Below are 18,343 nucleotides of genomic sequence, written 5' to 3' on the forward strand. Positions count from 1 at the left end.
ATGTTTTCCCTTCTTGAAGTCATTTGTTATCTGCGTTCCTCTGAGGGAAATCTGTAGGTAAACACAAACTCATTAGTGCCTTCTAAAGTGTAGCTTTCCCAGGAGGATGCTGGGTCACAGCCATGGGGTTTTCAGCCCTGGGCAGCTGGGGAGAAAACTCTGGAAAGGGCAAGCCAAGTGGGGTCTTTCCCATCATTGTTGTTGTCAGGAATAACTGAATCTGCTCTGTTACTCTGAAGCCTTTTATGACATTTTATTCCTTATTTCCTTTAGGCTTGTGTCTGTCTTCTGAGGTTATCATTTAGTGTTCTGTAAAAACACTTATTTTTTCTCCTATTCTGATGATGTCAATAATACCAATTCTAGTGTTTAATGTGGACTAGGCACTATGGTTAAGCACTAGCTTAATTCTAATTTTTAAATTAACTAAAATTCTAAATTTTAATTATATTTCAAAAAATAATTTTTCTCATCAAATCCAGCACAGAAGTGATTTATTCAGGGCCACACAGCTAGTAAGTAGAGCTGGGATTTGGACCTGGTAATGTGGCTCTGATTTCTCTCAAATTATATATTTATTTTTAATTATATTAGGTACTGTATTAATTATATCAGGAGCACTTTAGAGATTTTGACTAGATAACAAGGCTATCTCTGAGAGTTTAAAAGAATTTATGGTTCAGCGGTTAGGAGCACTGACTGCTCTTCCTGAGGTCCTGAGTTCAATTCCCAGCACCTACATGGTGGCTCACAACCATCTATAATGCGATCCTGTGCCCTCTTCTGGTGTGTCTGAAGACAGCAACAGTTTACTTATAAATGGAATAAATAAATAAAAATATTTTTTAAGTCCCCAGACAAAAGCAAGGGCGAGCTGGGAATTGATATAAACCCATAGAAACCTGGGAGGACATCTGGCAGAGTGAGACTGACTACTAAGGTCAAAGGTCACAGAATAGGTCGGTACTCATGCACATAAAGTAAATAAATCTTCTTTTAAATAAGGAGTTATGGTCAAGTAGGGAGAGGAACCCATCACGTGATAATGCAGGTTGGGGCTAGTATGAGGTTGATTTTGAATGCAAGGCTGAGGAATTTAGATCTGTTCAACTTTTCAGCCTTCAGCTATTTAGTACAAGATACTGTACTGGGGACAGGAAGAAGGATACAACACAGCCAAGTTGTTACCATATAGCATAAGTGTGTGTTAGGTATTGTAATAACAAAAGAGAGAGCTGATGAACTCTGATGGGGATCCCCAAGTAATTAAAGACTTAATAAAAACTAGCATGTGTAATGCCTTGGGTTCAACCCTTAATACCTTAAGTAAAAAGGAAGGACAGACATGTATTAGAGAAGATGCCTGAGTTGTGTGTGGTGTAATTGTGTATATATACGTGTTTTCTGCATGTGTACATACAATTACATAGGTGAGTGTATATGTGTGCTGGTCAAGTGTTGACACTGGGTGTCTTTATTGCTCTTCACCATGTGTTTGAGGCAGGATCTTTCACTGAACTCTGAGTTATCTAATTGGTTAGACTGACTGGCTGGAGAGAGCTGGAGAGAGCCCGTGTCTACCTCCACTCTTAAGTGTGAGTGTTAGAACTAAACTACCAGGCCTAGCTTCTGTGTGTTCTGGGGATTTAAACCTAGGCCTTTCTTATGCTTGCACCACACCTACTTTGCCAGTCAATTTCTTTTCTTTCCTTTCTTTTTCTTTTCTTTCTTTCTTTCTTTTTTTTTTTTTTTTCTTTTTTCTTTCTTTTTTTTTTTTTAAGACTGGTGGGCTGGACAAGATGGCTCAGCAGTTACAAGTATTAGCTGAGTTCAATTTTCAGCAACCACATGTTAGCTCACAACCATCTATTAACCATAGTGCCATGGGATCCAGTGCCCTGTTCTGGCATGTAGATGAACATGCAGATAGAGTGCTCAATACATAAAATATGTAAGTAAATAAATCTTAAAAGGGAGGGTTGGCTAATTTTTATTTGGTTTTTTTTTTTTTTTTTTTTTTTTTTTTTTTGAAGACAGGGTCTCACTGTGTAACTCTGGCTGTCCTAGAATTCACTACGTAGACCAGGTTGGCCTCAAACTCACAGAAATCTGTCTGCTGCTGGTCCTCAAGTGCTGGGATTAAAAATGTACACCATTAAGCCTGGCTTCTTTATCCTCCTTTTTCCTCCTCCTCCTCCTCCTCTTCCTTTTCTTTCTCTTTCTTTTCTTCTTCCTTTTCTTTCTCTTTCTTTTCCTCCTCTTCCTCTTCGAGATTTTTAAAAATTATTTTTGGGGATTGGAGAGATGGCTCAGGGTTTAGAGCACTTGTTGCTCTTGCAGAGTACCTAAGTTTGATTCCCAGCCCTCACACGGTGGCTTCTAAACATCCATAGCTTCTGGCCTTTGTGGGCAGTGCATACATGCATGTGTACCACATACCTACATGTAAACAAAGCATTCATACGTATATAATGAAATAAATAATAAAAGATTTATTGCTTTTATTTCATATGTATGAATGTTTGCTTGCATGTACCAAGTGAGTGCCTGGTGCCTATGGAGGCCAGCAGATCCCCTGGAACTGGAGTTACAGACAGTTGTGAACTGCCATATGGGTCTGTGAACAGTATGGCCCTGTTCAAGAGCAGCCAGTGTGCTTAATCTCTGCTATCTGCATAAGGATAAAACAAAACAACCGCAAGGGAAACCAGGAGACTGTTTTCATTCAATAGGTATTTAAAGTCTGAAATGTGTTGAGTGGTGCAGCAGAATGGAAAGATAGGTAAAGTCATTTATGTATCCAACAGCACGGGAACTTCCACAAGTTCTGACCGTGGAGATAGGTTAAATGTAAAGGAATAGCAGTAAGGGGTGGCATTAGAGAGGCCTCTGCAATATCGCATTAGGAAAACACTGGGAATTTAGAGCAGGGGCGTAGCATCTTCAGATACATGTCTTGGCAGCTAGAAGTAATGCAGAAGTTATTTTTGGAAGGATCATGTTTAGGGAAGAAGAAGAAATCAATTAGGAAGATCCTATGATAGTCTAAGCAGAATGATTAAAAACCCAAGCTTAAGCACAGGCCAGAGAACAAACAGAAGTGTGAACCTACTACATAGCTGGGCTTCCATCTCTGTGTTTTGGCCTTCTATCCTTTGCCTGACACATTCACTAAGCTTTTTTTTTTTTTTTTTTTGGCAAATTTTAAAGATTGTGTACATATGTGACTCCACATTTGTCACTATTGTTGTGGTGGTGGTTGTCCTTATTTTGAGAAGGTTTCATTGAATGTAGAGCTTGCCATTTCAGTTAGGCAAGTGTCTAGGATCTGCCTGTCTCTGTCCCCTGCTATGCCCTACTCTTATATGAGTGCTAGAGATCTGAGCTTAGGTCCGAATTGCTTGCACAGCAAGCACTTCATCCTCTGAGGCACCGTTCCAGCGCCTATTCCTCAGTTTTGAGACAGGGTCTTCAGGTAGCTCAGCTTGACTGTGAACCTGTGATCCTCCTCTATGAGCTTCCGGAGTGTTGAGATGATTGGCTTAAGTACAAATATGTAATTGAAGTTGTTCAGTAATTTACTTCTTCACAAGCAGACTCTCTGTTACTTACGATTGGTGTGTCCTGGTAAGTCCATTATAAGTTGAAAGAGAGACTAAAAATGCATTTAATATACTTGATCTACAGTTGCCAGCCTAGCATCCTTAGAGTATGAGTTGCTTGCCCTTGTGCTCTGTTATTGACTGACGATGGGCTTGCTGCCATAGATGCCTCACAAAAGTGCTGGCAAGCTGGCACAGTGGGCAGAGGTGCCTGGTGCCAAGACTGCTGACCTGAGTTCAGTTCCTGGGACCCATAATGGAAGGAGTGAACCCACGCACATGCCATATCCATACATGCCATGGCACATGTATGCACACACACATACAAATTTAATAGAAAGATTTATCTATGTGAGTACACTGTCGCTGTCTCCAGACACGAGAAGAGGGCACCAGGTCCCATTACAGATGGTTGTGGCCACCATGTGGTTGCTGGGGACTGAACTCGGGACCTCTGAAGAGCAGTCAGTGCTCTAACCACTGAGCCATCTCTCCAGCCCCCTGTGATAGCCTCTTACCTATCCTTTTTGACTGACTCCCACATCCCATCTCCTCAAAGGAACCAAGATCATTTTAAAAATGCAAATCAGTTCACCTTGTTCCCATTTTCACAATCACCCAAAAATCTTCTCATTGTCCTCCCAATAAAATCTTAACATGTTTAAAGCATATACAGAGGTTTACATGTCTAACTGATCTCAAACAGCACTATTCTTCCCTTGATAGCCGTGCCTTAACTCATGGGATTTCTTTTATGGTCATAGGGCATGTCTAACTCATTCCCACCAGTTTATATTCTCCCTTCACTTGAAATCTATCTGCTTCTATCTTGAAACTTCAACTCATAACTACTGTAGTCTTTTCAGTACCCCCTCTTCAGAGGCTCTCCATAAGCAGCTCATTTACAGCAGCCCTTCCCCTCCAGTGACGTTTACCTGTCACTCTACTTTTCTCAAAGCACTATCCTGTTACTAGCTCATTATCTAGTTTCCCTGGGTTATTTGTTTATTGCTAAATTACTAGAACCTAAAAAAAAAAAAAAAAAAAAAAGCCTGGTTAGTTTGAGTGAGAAATGTCCTTCATAGTGTGAGGCATTTAGAACACTTGTTTTCCGGTTGATTGGGCAGTTTGGGGAGGTTTAGGAGGTGTGGCCTTGTTGGAGAAACTATGTCACTATGGGTGGTCTTTGAGAGCTTAAGGCCTTGAGATACCCCCGTTCACTCTCTGTTTTGTGCTCGTGGTTCAAGATGTAAGTTCTCAGCATCCCACTCTAACTACTGTGTCTGCCTGCTGCCTCTGTCCTGCCATTATGAATTCCATTTCTTTGAACCATAAGACAAAATAAACTCTTTAAGTTGCCTTGATCAGTGGTGCTTTGCCATAGCAACAGAAGATAACTAATGGAGTCCCTGATTTACATTTTCACTTTATGATGATGCAAAAGCACATGCATTCAAATCTCAAATTTCAGTCATTTCTTAAGCTAACAATATGTAATATAATACTCTCTTTTTAAAAATATTATGTGGAGGAGGGCTTAGAGAGATGGCTCAGTGGTTAAGAGCACTGACTGCTCTTCCAGAGGTCCTGAGTTCAATTCCCAGTGACTACGTGGTCACACATGGTGGCTCACAACCATCTGTAATGGAACCTGATTGTCTCTTCTGGTGTGCATGAAAACATAGCACTCATACATAGAACAAATCTTTAAAAAAAGAGGCTATCACATATTCCAGATGAAAGATGTTGGGATTTGGTAGTTGAGCCGCGGCGTATTCAAACTGCTATAACAAAATACCTTTGATTGAGTAGTTTGCAAACATTTATTTCTGTGAGAATTATTTCTCACAGGTAGAGACTGAGACTGAAAAGTCCAAAACCAAGGTGCCAGCCTTTTCCCTCAAAGGTAGCATCTTGATGCTGCAGGCTCCCATATTAGTTTCTCTCTGTGCTGTGACAAAACACCATGGCCACTGCAACTGACAAAAGAAAGTGTTTAATTGGGTTCACAGTTCCAAAGGGTCAGAGCACAAGTTGGTGAAACAAGACATGAGAACAGGAACAGCTGAGAGCTCACATCTGGTCACATCTGGATCCCCAAGATTGAGTAGTGAGAATGATCGAATCCTGAACTATCAAAGCCTGACCCCAGGGTCATACTTCCTTCTGATACTTCCCAAACACTTCTACAAACTCAGGACCAAGTATTCTAACAAATGACCCTATATTTAAACTGCCACAGCTGCTTTTGTAGAACGGGCAACCAGGACCCTATCCTGTTCATGAGACACTTTAATTGTTATATTTCCAATCTGGAGCTAAACATAATTTAAGATTTTGAGTTGATACATATGAATGAATAAAATTTTAGAGTATCTCACAAAAGAATTGATAATTGACCTCATCTTACAGGGTAGAAAGGAGTGAGCCAAATAGCAAAGGGGAGAGAATTTCAGGAATCTCTATGGTGTGAGAAGGACAAGTTAGAATGGAATCTAACTCCATTTGTCTGAAGTAGAAGCCATTTGCTTGAGGTGAGAAAATAAAAGTTCCATCTATGTTATGAATCTCTCAAGTCTCTCAAGCTGAGACTTGAAAGATTATTATTTTTTCTTTTTAAAAATTAAGTGTATGTATCTTGTGCATGTGGTAGGTGGAGCTCATGATCTTATTGATAAGATACCCTTGATATGTGCATATCCTGTGGTAAATTGTTACTGAGTTAATTTGGTAGCATTTAGCTTTGACATACTTCACCAGACTAAAAGGCAGTTTGTTTTTACTTCTGTAGTAACGAAGGAAACTGGCAACTTTGATGAGCAAAGTATTGTAACTGATTCCAGAAGTTTGGAATGAGATGATCTGGTGTGATTACACTGTTTTAGCATGAAAGAGCCTGAACACCTTCTAAGTCAGCCCTCACTTTATAGATGGAGAAACTGAGGCACATGGAAACATGCCCTATTTACTGACACAGCAGTGACTAGCTGTGCCAGGTTGGAGCCTCCCAGTGTCTCTTTACTGAGAAAAGAGTAGCTGCTGTTCTCGGGCTGCTTCTTGGAGTGGATGTGCAGACAGGACACACCACGTGGGTTTCTGTCATTGTCCATTTTGCTCAGTTTACTCTGTGCATACTGAAAGTTTTTAGGGAAAGTGGGTTGTCTGTCTGGGACAATAAAATTGTCCCCTTCACTCTTTCTTCTCTTAGCCTGTCTTATCTTTGCTCATAATACTTAAATAAGAAATCATTTCATGGGGCTCAGGGATTAAGAGCTCTGACTGCTCTTCCAGAGGATCGAGGTTTGAATCCTAGCACCCACATGGCGGCTCGCAGTCATCTGTCACTGCAGTTGCAGGGGATTCCCAGGGCACACATGTGACGCACAGATTTACACGGCAGGCAGAGTACCCACACATGTAATAAATAAGACACTTTATCTTTACTTGTATTCTGCATTAAAAGGTAAATTTTATAAGGGTAACTGATTCATAGTTGTTAGTAATTGAGTGAGCGAATGAAAGAAAAATCTTTATTGCTGTCAAAATTATAAGCATCTGTTTTTGCCTTTGAAATTTGTAGGTTATTGACATGTCCAGGATTCCCTACAACCATCACCTTTCTTTCTATGCCTTGAATTTATAATTCTTCATGCCCCAGCCTCTAAAGTGCTGGAATTAAAAGTATGAACAGGGCTGGAGAGATGGATCAGGGGTTAGGAGCACTGACTGCTCTTCCAGAGGTCCTGAGTTCAATTCCCAGCAACCACATGGTGGCTCAAAACCATCGGTAATGGGATCTGACGCCCTCTTCTGGCACACAGGTGTACATGCAGGTAGAGCACTTCTAATACATAAAATAAATAAATCTTAAGAAGAAAAGTGTGTACAACCATACCTGGCTTTTTGTTGTTGTTGTCTTAAACACAGAATACTCACTGTTGCCCAATGTGACTTTGGGAGAAGCTTCTAGGCAATGTGAAATTTAGTGTGAATCTAAAACTTACTCTGAGTGTTCTGATAGCTCTGTAGAAAAAAGAATCTTATAATCAATGGTATGACAACTTTGGAGGCTGAGGGAGAACACTTATCTATAACTGTGAGGAGATAGCAGGCCCAGGCTCATTTTCCATAGTTATAGAAAGCATCACGCCTAGGAATTCACAAGAATGTTTTTATTTCTTTACGGATTCAAAGCAAGTGGTGTCTGTAAGATGGCTTGGTTAACACATCCTTATACCCTTGCATGGATGTGTGTCCGTGTCAAGCTCCAGGAGTCTATCTGTTGTGCTCTGGTTTGTCATGTTCATGTTTAGTCCATATATCTCATCTGTGCCAGCTAGTTTTATGTCAGCGTGATAGAAGCTAGAGTCATTTTGAATGAATCAAGAAAATGACCCCACCAAATTGGCCTGTGGGTAAGCCTGTGATACATTTTCTTGATTAATAATTAATATGGGAGGGCCCCTCGGTGTGGGTGGTTCTACCTCTTCCTGCATGATGGAGTACAAGCTCGAGGATAATATACCTCTCCACGTTGCTTTTGATCATGGTGTTTTGCCATAGCAATAAAAACCCTGACTAAGACCCAGGCTTCCCTTGTGTTGGGTTACAGATGTAGGCTGCCATACTCAGGTCTTCAAACTTGCATAGCGTTTTACTGAGCCTTTGCCAGCCATATTTTTAAATTTTATGGAGGAATTAATTGAACCCCTGCTGCACAGGATACACAAAAATTAACTCAAGTGGCCATGAGATGGCTGGGACGTTAAGGACACTTGCTGCCAAGCTTGATGACCTTAGTTTGATTCTTAGAACCTATGTGATGAAAAGAGAAACAGCTTTCATCAGTTGTCCTCTGACCTCCATACTCATGCCATGAAATTTGCACTCTCCAAAACAAATAAATGTATTTATATATGTGTGTGTGTGTGTGCGTGTGGAGGTGGTGACATTGGTGTCAGAGAACAGCATGGACCTACATGGTGGAGGGAGAGAGCCAACCTCTTCAGGGTGTCCCTGACTTCCACTCCTGCCCTGTGGCATGTGTTCCGTTCTTAGTAGAAATGTTGTTTTTATTTTTTTAATTACAAACGTTGGGAAGGATGTGGAGAAATTGGGGCCTCCACATACTGTGCTCCACATGCAGCTGCTATGAGAAACAGTTTGGCAGTTCTCAGAAAATGAAAGTAAAGTTGTCATGTGGCCCCGCAGTTATAGTCCTAGCTGTGTTTTCAAGAGAAATGAAAACATACTTTCACATGATATTAGGGACAAATGTTCATCTAGCAACATTCTTTATAATAGGTCAGAAGTCAGTGACCCCCGTGTTTGCCAGCTGATGAATGGAGAAATAAGATACATCCATACATTGGAATGCTGTTGGCAGTCGAAAGGAAGGAACAATGAATGAACCTTGAAAACAGTTACACTACATGAACGAAGCCAGCCATGAAAGACCATGTTAATGCAGGTTTATGTGAACTCCCTATATTAAACAAATCTTTCTAGAGGTAGGAAGTAAGTAAGTAGTTATCACAGGCTTCGTGAAAGATGGAAAGTGACTACAGTTATGAGGGGTTTTTCAAGGGGTGATTGCTATGCAGTTCTGTGAATACACCAAAAACCCTACACTACTACTACTATTACTACTACTACTACTACTACTAGTTTTTCTAACTGTGTGAATTAGATCGTGGTACTAAATTATTTTGTTCTGTTTTTAAAGAATCATGGAGTTGTCTATGCCTATAAATGCAAATTGCGAATATGAGTACTACATATGGTAGCAATACTTCTTAAACTTTGGTGTGCATATAAATTATTGTAGTATCTCATTAGATTGCAGATTCTGATAAAGTGTGTTTTATGTGGACTCTAGAATTTCTGTTTCATAAGCAGCTTTCAGGGTGCTGGTATTATGATATTTAAATACATATGGTAAAGGTGTGGAAGATGTTCTAAGGAGCTTTCCAATAACCCAGGAGGATTTATTCAGTGCTTCATAAAGAGAATTTGATTGATGGAAGAGAGGGGCTTAAGAGACAAAGCTTATGTAAAGACAGAGATCAAGAGTGAATACTATTTGTGGCAGACAGGCTGTCTAGTTGTGGGCACTTAAATCTTACGCACCTGAGGAAACAAACCCCTCAGGTTTGATCATTCTCTGTCTTTGCAAAATTTTCTCTTGCCCCATCTAGCATTTTTGTTTTAACATCTTTTAAATATTGACTTAGGAAAATGTCAGTGAGTCTCATAAGATCCCAGGAGTGGAGAGTATGGCTAACAGTAAAACATTGAATGTGTGTTTTTTCTTGTTTGTTTGTGGGACCATCAGTTATTACCCTTACCTGAGAGGCTTCCTAATTATCTACCTGAGTTTCAGACAAGTCACCTTCAGATTGGGTAGTGCTTGGCTCCAGGTGAATAAACTCCTTTAATAAGGCACCAAATAAAGATGCCTTTCCAGATGGTACAGGTTAATTATACCCATAGTTTACAGCTTTCCTTGTTTTTCTACTTGAACCAGAAGAGTGGTTTGAATGCAATTTAAGTAATCTTTCAGTTCTGGACACAAATATTAAAGCAGATCATGTGTTACTCCTAACAGTTTGACTACTTTGTGAACTGCTAATGATCGTTTAAGCCCCAAATCTAGTCTCAGTCTCAGGGCTTGCTCTTCTGGTCTTTTCCCTGGGGCTCTGGGCGCATTCCTTGCTTCTCCAACTTTGAGTGCCAGCCTCTTCTGGTAGTTTATACAGTGTGCCCACTCTTCTGGAGGAAACAGAATTCATATACTTTCCTTACAAGCCATATGATGGAAGTAAGACATACATAATAACGCGTGGCTCCCTTTCAGAGGCGCAGCTACGCTTGCTCCAGTGCTCTGTGTGGTCAGTTTGCTCTTCGATGGTTTCCTACTTTCTTGAGTATGTTCCTGTTTTATTTCCTCACATAGTTTTTTTTTTCCTGTTTACTTATTTATTCGCTTTACACCATGATCACAGCTCTTCCCTCCTCTCCTCCCAGTCCCTCCCCCCATTACCTTCTCCCCTTTTTCTCAGAGAAAGGGAAAGTCTCCCCTCCTCCCTGGGTACCATCTCACCCTGGGATGTCAGGTCTCAGCAGGAATAAGCACACCCTCTCCCACTGAGGCCTGACAAGGCAGTTCAGCCAGGGGAAGGGAATCCAAAGGCAGAGCCTGCTCCAGTTGTTGTGGGACCCAAGCTGTACCTCTACTACCTGCTATAAATGTGTATGGGGCAGGCAGGACAAGTTTTTGAGAGTTGATGTCCCCCTCCCTCTACAGGAAGTCCCACCTGGCTTCAGGAAGTGGTCACTTTGATCTCCATATCCACATCTGCTAGGAGGCTCAGCTAGGGTCATACCATAGACTCCTGGGTGCTTCTCCGGTCCCAGAGATGTTCCCCACCATTTTCTGTTCTCCCAGCCCTCTCATTCCCCCTCACTGATCCCCGTTTCCATTTCCCTCCTCACCCCCTCTGCTACCCAGCTTCCTCCCTTCATTTATCTCAATGTCTATTTTATTTCTTTCTGTGATTCGTATAAGGTTTTTAATATGCTTTCTAGATACTTACTTGGCATCTTTTTTCCCCATATAACTTATTTGTTATATATGAGTACACTGTCACTGTTCTCAGACACACCAGAAGAGAGCATCAGATTCCATTTCAGGTGGTTGTGAGCCATCATGTGGTTGCTGGGAATTGAACTCAGGACCTCTGGAAGAGCAGTCGGTGCTCTTAACCTCTGAGCCATCTCTCCAGTCCCCAGAGTCAGTGCTCCTAACCACTGAGCCATCTCTCTAGCCCCCTCACTTGGCATTTTCAAGTGTTTGTGTACTCTCTTGTCCTGGTGGTGTACTGTTTTGTTTTGTTTGTTTGTTTTTGTTTTTGTTTTTTTAGCATACTTACATTACTGGAGAGGCTTTTCTTAACTTCTTAAGTATTCATTGACTACTTAGTTCTGTGTTCTCTTTAAAGGACACAAAAGCAGTATGAAGTGCTCATAGGCCCTGAGGCATTTTCCCAGTATTTGGGAGAAGTATACTAGGCTGGTTCAGAACTTGGATGAGGCATTCAGAATGCTAACTCACAAACGTACCTGAGACTGAGTCCCTTCTTAAGTTTAGAGCCATGGATTCCTTGCTTGCACTGGCCCGGTCTTGTCCTTAGGCAGTTAGATAATTTGGAAAGCATGTCTACACCTGATACTGTAAATGAATATTCTACAACAGTATTTCTCAAATTTCACATAACCATTGCCTGGAGATCTTGCTAAAAGATTCTGGGGGCGAGAGAGATGGCTCAGCAGTAAAGGGTACTTGGCTGCTCTGCTAGAAGGCCCAAGATAAGTTCTTTCCACCCATATGGCAGCTCACAACTATCTGTAGTCCAGTTCCAGGAAATTTGACACCCTCACACAGACATACATGTAGGCAAAATACCAATGCACATGAAATAAAAATTCAAAAAGTGAGATTGTGATTTAGTGGGTCTAGGTTGATGTCTGAGTTGTGATTTTTCTTTCCCTCCCTCAATGGGGATTGAACCTAGGACCTGTAAATGCCAGGCAAGCACTCTAACCAACATTCAGATGATTTGTGTAATTCTTTGGTCCATACTTGAAGTGAAAAGGAGAAAATCATGCTAGAGAAATTGACTAAGATGAAATTACAGCCAACTTCTCAAAGGGTAGCTTGGATTTGGATGGAAAAGAAAGGGTGTTGCAGGAGAAGGAATGTATGGAAGGCAGGCGCAGCAGTGAGGATCATGGGTTGGGGCTGTAAGATGAGTGTGGCATGGTGCAGGCCTTAGCTGGAAAAGACTTTTCAGGAAGTAGCGTGGAACTCTGGCATTGGTTGTTCCTTTAGAAACGAGACCCTTACTTGTATGTTTCTCAACCTTCTGACTGAGCTTTTCTAGATTTTTCTCATCTGCGGAAGCCTGAGTCTGGGCACCTGAAAAAAGGCTGAGGCAGCATGTGAGGCAGGAGAAGGAAGAAAAATGGTTGATTTCATTACCCAGATTGATTCATCTGGGACACACAAAACCAGAAAGTTCTGTTTATACAGTGTTAAACACTTGGAGTAAGTACATGCAGACAATACCTGCTAATGTAGAACACGTGACTTAGTAGTATAATAAAGTTCTGTGTTCTACTTCAAATATTTTATTTATTTTGAAAAGACTTATTTATTTTATGTATGAGTACTCTGTATTTGCATGTGTACCGGCATGACAGAAGAGAGCATCAGATCCCATTACAGACAGTTGTGAGCCACCATGTGGTTGCTGGTATTGAACTCAGGACCTCTGGAAGAGCAGCCAGTGTTCTTAACTGCTGAGTCATTTTAACAGACCCTCAAATGTTATATTTAAAATATCGTTTTCTTCCTCCCTCCCTCCCTCCCTTCCTTCTTTCCTTCTTTTTCTTTGTCTTTCCTCCCTCTCACCCTTACCTCTCCTTCCCTTCCCTCAACCTCCCTCCCCTTTCTCTTCCTTTTTCTTCCCTTTCTTCTCTCCCTTCCATCTCTGTGTTATACCTTTGTGGATATGCATCATATATGTGCAGAGGCATGTGGAGGCTAGAGGCTGACTTTGGTGTCTTCCTCAATTGCACTCTACCTTATGTATTTTGGGGCAGGGTCTCTCAACTGTACCTAGAGCTCACTCATTCTGCTAGTCTAGCTAGTTGACTTGCTGGAGGGATTCCCTGCTTCAGTCTTCCTGGCATGGGGATTACAGATGGGCTAGTACAGGCAGATGCAGATGGCATTTCCTGTGAGTGCTGAGGACCTGAACTATTATAGTCTTCATGCTCTGTGAGAAGTGCTTTACCTACTGATCCATTTATTTCCCCAGCCCCTTAAAGTGCTTTTCTGAAATTATTAGATTGGTGAGAAGCCACACCTTGGCATCTTAAGTATGAAAGGAATACTTTCAGTAATGTTTTTGTTAATTCTTTTGAGAATTTCATCCAATGTATTTTGATCCTATTCATCTCCTTCCCCCATTTGTCTAACCATTCATCTTCAAGTTCATTCTTCTCTCTTTAAAAAGTCCATTGAGTCCAGTTTGTGTTGACCATTCTGTAGGTGAGGCATATTCCTGAATGCGGTCTGTATATTAGTGTCAAACCATTAAAACCTGACTCTACAGCAATCAAACACCAGTAGTTCCTCTGCTAGATATGAGGCTTTGTGTTTACTTCCCATCCTCCATGTTGGGAATAAAGGAATAGTTTTTGATTTATTCATTGGACTATCCCTGTGCTCTGCCCCGAGAGTTTCTCTGTGTAGCCCTGGCTATCCTGGAACCCACTCTATAGACCAGGCTGGCCTCTAACTCAGAAATGTGCCAACTCTGCCTTGTGACAGCTGGGATTAAAGGCATGTTTCTAAGCCCCTGTCTCCTTTGCTGTCAGGGAGCATTTCCTGCCTAATTTGCTATAAAACTATGTTGTTTAATCTAAGTGCCGGAATTTTGGCATGATATTATATGGCTCCAAAGAAGTAGAAGATACACTGTAGCGCCAAGAATATAGTAGTAATATTCAGGAACAGTGGGTTTGACAGGGACAGCTTTTGTTCCCTAAATTTTATAGTGTCTGAAGCTGTTCTTTTTTGGGTGCTTCTGACACATGCTCCTCCTAGAAAATAAACAGCACCCCCAAATATTAGTAGTGCCAAGTTTGAGAGAGAACCAAAGCTTTGTGTTTAGAAGGCCTTGTACTTCTAAGGCCAGTAGCAAAGCAGGAGCCAAAGACCATCTTGGCCTAGTCTAATGTTCTGCTTGCTCTGATATGACCATTCATGGAGCAGTATATGACAATATTTTATCTGGCTTCATCTTTTACTAGTTCTGGCTCATTTTGTCCTGATTTTGTCCTAGTCACACTTAACTCTTTGTACATGGTACAGTTTTACCCTCCTTCCTGTCATGTAATTCCTTTGCCAAGAACATTGCTTTCAGTTCTGGATAATATTTTCACAATCAATTCCAAGAAACCTTCCCTGGTTTTTAACAACCCAGACTGGGTTAAACCCATTTATTCATTCCTCCGTAGCCCACCCTTACCATATAATAATAGTGTCCATCATCCTGTGAGAATCTTGGGAGTTAGGAGTCCCACTCTGATTGCATAGCTCAACTGTGCAACGTTCATTCAGTTGTAAAACATGAACCAAACTAGCTAAAGGGAGACACTGGTGTGAAGTAGTGTGGGAAAGGCTTCCTAGAGTTATAGATACGGAGCTTCCTCCTTTGAGTCCTTGAAATTATTGATGAGTGTTTTTGAGCCCCTTGTTTTGGATGGGGACAGTTATAAGTCAATGACAGGTTTTTTCTGGTGATGTTTTTCTACAGGTTGATATGTCAGACCTCTCCCCAGAGGAGCAGTGGAGGTAAGTATGGCAGTTCGGGTTGCATTGCTAACCCAGCTAATTAATTGTATAACTACTCTTTTTCTTCTCTGTATGGAAATGCATTGTTTTATAACCAGTTGGACAGGTCTTTGGAAATCTTTCCAAGTATCTGGGTCACTTCTGAGCAACTCACTCAATCCTAGAGTAAGTACTTGAACTAAGCATCCTCCTGTGGTGAAACCAGTTTTGCCATTTACTAGTCATGTGACGTGGGGTAATTTATGTAGCCTCCCACTGCCTCGTTTCTTACTACCCCCTTTTTCCTATAACAAGGATTGGAACCGGGCCTAAAACATATTAAACAAGTAATCTACCACTCAGCTGTAATCCCAGCTTTCTTTTAACTTTTTATTTTGAAACAGAATCTGATTAAGTTGCCCAAGCTAACCTTGAACTTACTGTATAGCCTAGACAGCCTAGGATTTGCAACCTTCTGCCCTAGGTGCTGGGGTAGCTGGAATATAGGCCAGTAACACCAGGCCTGAGGGTTCACCTCATTTGTAAACTGAGAATCATAACCATATTCATACTTTAAAGGTATGGATATTAGAGGTATAAGGGTTCGTGTCTATGAAGTTCTTAGAACCATGCCTTGCACTGCTGAGCTTCCAGTGTTATTTGCTTTGAGGATGATGTATTATCTGTGATACAGAGTGGATAGCTCTGGCTTGGAAAAGGCGAGATGTATCTCCTAATTTCAGCTCTGTTGCTATCTTCCTTTATAATCAGAAGGCATTAGCAAATATCTTATTTTCATGATTTTTCACAGTAAAGAGTTTCCAGAGTGCTTACTACTTCACAGACTTCAAAAGGAGGTTAACAATCGAGCTGAAATAAGTCAGGTACAACTTAGTAGGAAAAACCTTTAATTAAGATTAAGGTGATCAATTATTAAGTATAGACTGGCAGGAATACCAATTCAAATGATAAATCTAGAGTGATTTTAGATGACATGTCATAGTGTACCATGTATGCCTCTTTGTTAAAGGAAGGTGACAATGTGACTTTCTTCTGCTATATTGAAGACACAAATGTTTTAAGCACTATGTTAAAGATTTTTTAATTGAATCATGTGTAGAAGAATGCAGCCAAGATTAATGGTATTCACATCATTTTTTAAAATTGATTTATATATTTTATGTATATGAGTACACTGTATATGTCTTCAGATACCAGAAGAGGGCATCAGATCCTATCACAGATAGTTTTAAGCTACCATGTAAATGCTGGGAATTGAACTCAGGATTTCTGTAACAGCAGTTGGTGCTCTTAACTGCTGAGCCATCTTTCCAGCCCTGTTTATACACCATTTTAGGACCAGATGGGAATACCTTTAATCCAAGGAATCTGGAGGCAGAGGTCTCCATGAGTTTGAGGCTTGCCTAACCTAAATAGAAAGGAAGGAAAGAAAAAAGAAAGGAAAACAAGAGCAAGAGCAAAAGAGACAAAGGAAGGAAGGAAGGAAGGAAGAAAGGAAGGAAGGAAGAAAGGTGAGTAGGTAGGACTGTTGAACTGAAAGGATGCTGGAAAATGGTTATAGAAACAGGAAAGGGTTTTTTGTTTGCTTTAACGTAATCATAAATATTTGAAGGTTTGTCATTGGGAATAAGACAAGGCTATGTCCTTTGTTTTCATTGAATTTAGGATTAGCTGCAGTGTATTAAAGCGGTACATTTTCATTTCATTGTAAAATATATGTGTGTTTAGATAAGGTCTCACATGTGTGTTTTAGACAGGGTAGCCTCAAACTCATAGAGATGCATCTGCCTCTGCCTCTAGAGTGTTGGGATTAACGATGTGTGCTAGGTCCAGCTCAGCTATCTTTCTTAAACATCCAAGACCAGAAAATTCTAGCTTTAGATTATTAATAAAATGCTTCCAGATATGCCGTTCGGTTGTCTGATTATTGAACTTTCTTGAGCCCTTGAGGAGGCTGTGTACTTGATGCTGATGATGAAGACACAGTTGTATTAATATAGACCTGAAGCAGTTTAGAGTTTTTAGCCTTTATTTAGTCCTAAGCTCTCTAGCCCTGGCAAAAAGGCATGATGAATAAAGCAAGACTCTCGTCAGCAAACTTACAGTGTTGCCCCTTTAGTGGTCTGATGAGTAGTGAGAGTCTAAGGCTTCATAGCTGTAACCTCTGCTCTCTCCTAGTGACAGGCTGAAATAGGATCGAAATGGCACTGACACAAGCTTCTCCTGGCATTTTCTTCCTGTGTCAAGACAGGTTTCTTATGCTTCTGCCACAAGGGTCAAACAGCACACCATTCATCTCTAGTCCGAATAGTGGTGCTTTGTAGCTAAAGCCTGGAGAGGCTCCATTCTAGCCCATGTCCATTTTCTCAGCCGTGGGTCTTAACTCCTACTTTTCATGGTACCCTTCGGTTGAAATCCCAGGACTGCTGTGCATAGTGGTGCACATCTTTAATGCCAACACCTCAGGAGGGCACAGGCAGGCAGATAACTGAGTTTGAGGCCAGGTTGGTCTGCAGGGTGATGGCCAGGGCTTTGTAGAGAGACCATGTCTCAAATATAAGCAAACAGGCAACAAATGAAAAACCCCAAAGCCATGTTCTGAGCTATAGGCAACAAGATACCCTAAGAAGGGCTGCTCCTTTACCCCCACACTATTCTGTCATTAACTTACCCTATCTGTTTGGCTTGCAGGGTTGAACATGCACGAATGCATGCCAAACATCGTGGCCATGAAGCCATGCACGCTGAAATGGTCCTCATCCTCATTGCTACCTTGGTGGTGGCCCAGCTACTCCTGGTACAGTGGAAACAGAGGCACCCCCGTTCTTACAATGTAAGCCACTTCTTAGTTTTTTAAAAATGCTCTTTAAAACAAATCTCATTTTACTCAAGAAGGCCTTGAACTCATTATGTAGATGAGGATAACTTTGAACCCATGATTATCCTGTCTTTTCCTCCCAGGTACTAGGGTTACCAGTGTGTACGACCGTACCAGGCACAACTCACTTTTTAGTTATCAAGAGACCTTTGTAAGTGTCCTAGGGTCTAGCCAGGACCCTGTATGACCCAGGGGACATACAGGCAGATAGATAACAGCAATAATTTTTTATATGTGAGGTGTACATATGTGTATCTCTAAGGTGCAAGTGATTTGATATATGAAAACAAGGATGATATAGGAGACCACATTTTGTTTGATTGCTTTGAGACTAGGTCTCATCCTTTACTCTGGCTGCCCTGGAACTTCTTATGCAGATGAGGCTGACCTCGAATTTACAGAGATTTGCTTTCCTGCCTCTACCTTCCAAGTGCTGGGATT

At 41.1% G+C, this 18,343-nt stretch overlaps 1 protein-coding gene across 1 annotated transcript in view; it reads left to right on the forward strand.

Moving 5' to 3' along the window:
* RNF121 (ring finger protein 121) overlaps positions 1-18,343 on the forward strand; it is a 52,328-nt gene that overhangs the window by 7,403 nt on the left and 26,582 nt on the right. Inside the window, exons 2-3 of the mRNA XM_080912601.1 lie at positions 14,987-15,024; positions 17,716-17,857. Of these exons, the coding sequence (XP_080768727.1) occupies positions 14,987-15,024; positions 17,716-17,857 (180 nt within the window). The remainder of the gene's footprint in view (positions 1-14,986; positions 15,025-17,715; positions 17,858-18,343) is intronic.

The sequence above is a fragment of the Micromys minutus genome (assembly GCF_963924665.1).
Source record: "Micromys minutus genome assembly, chromosome: 2".
NCBI lineage: Eukaryota > Metazoa > Chordata > Mammalia > Rodentia > Muridae > Micromys > Micromys minutus.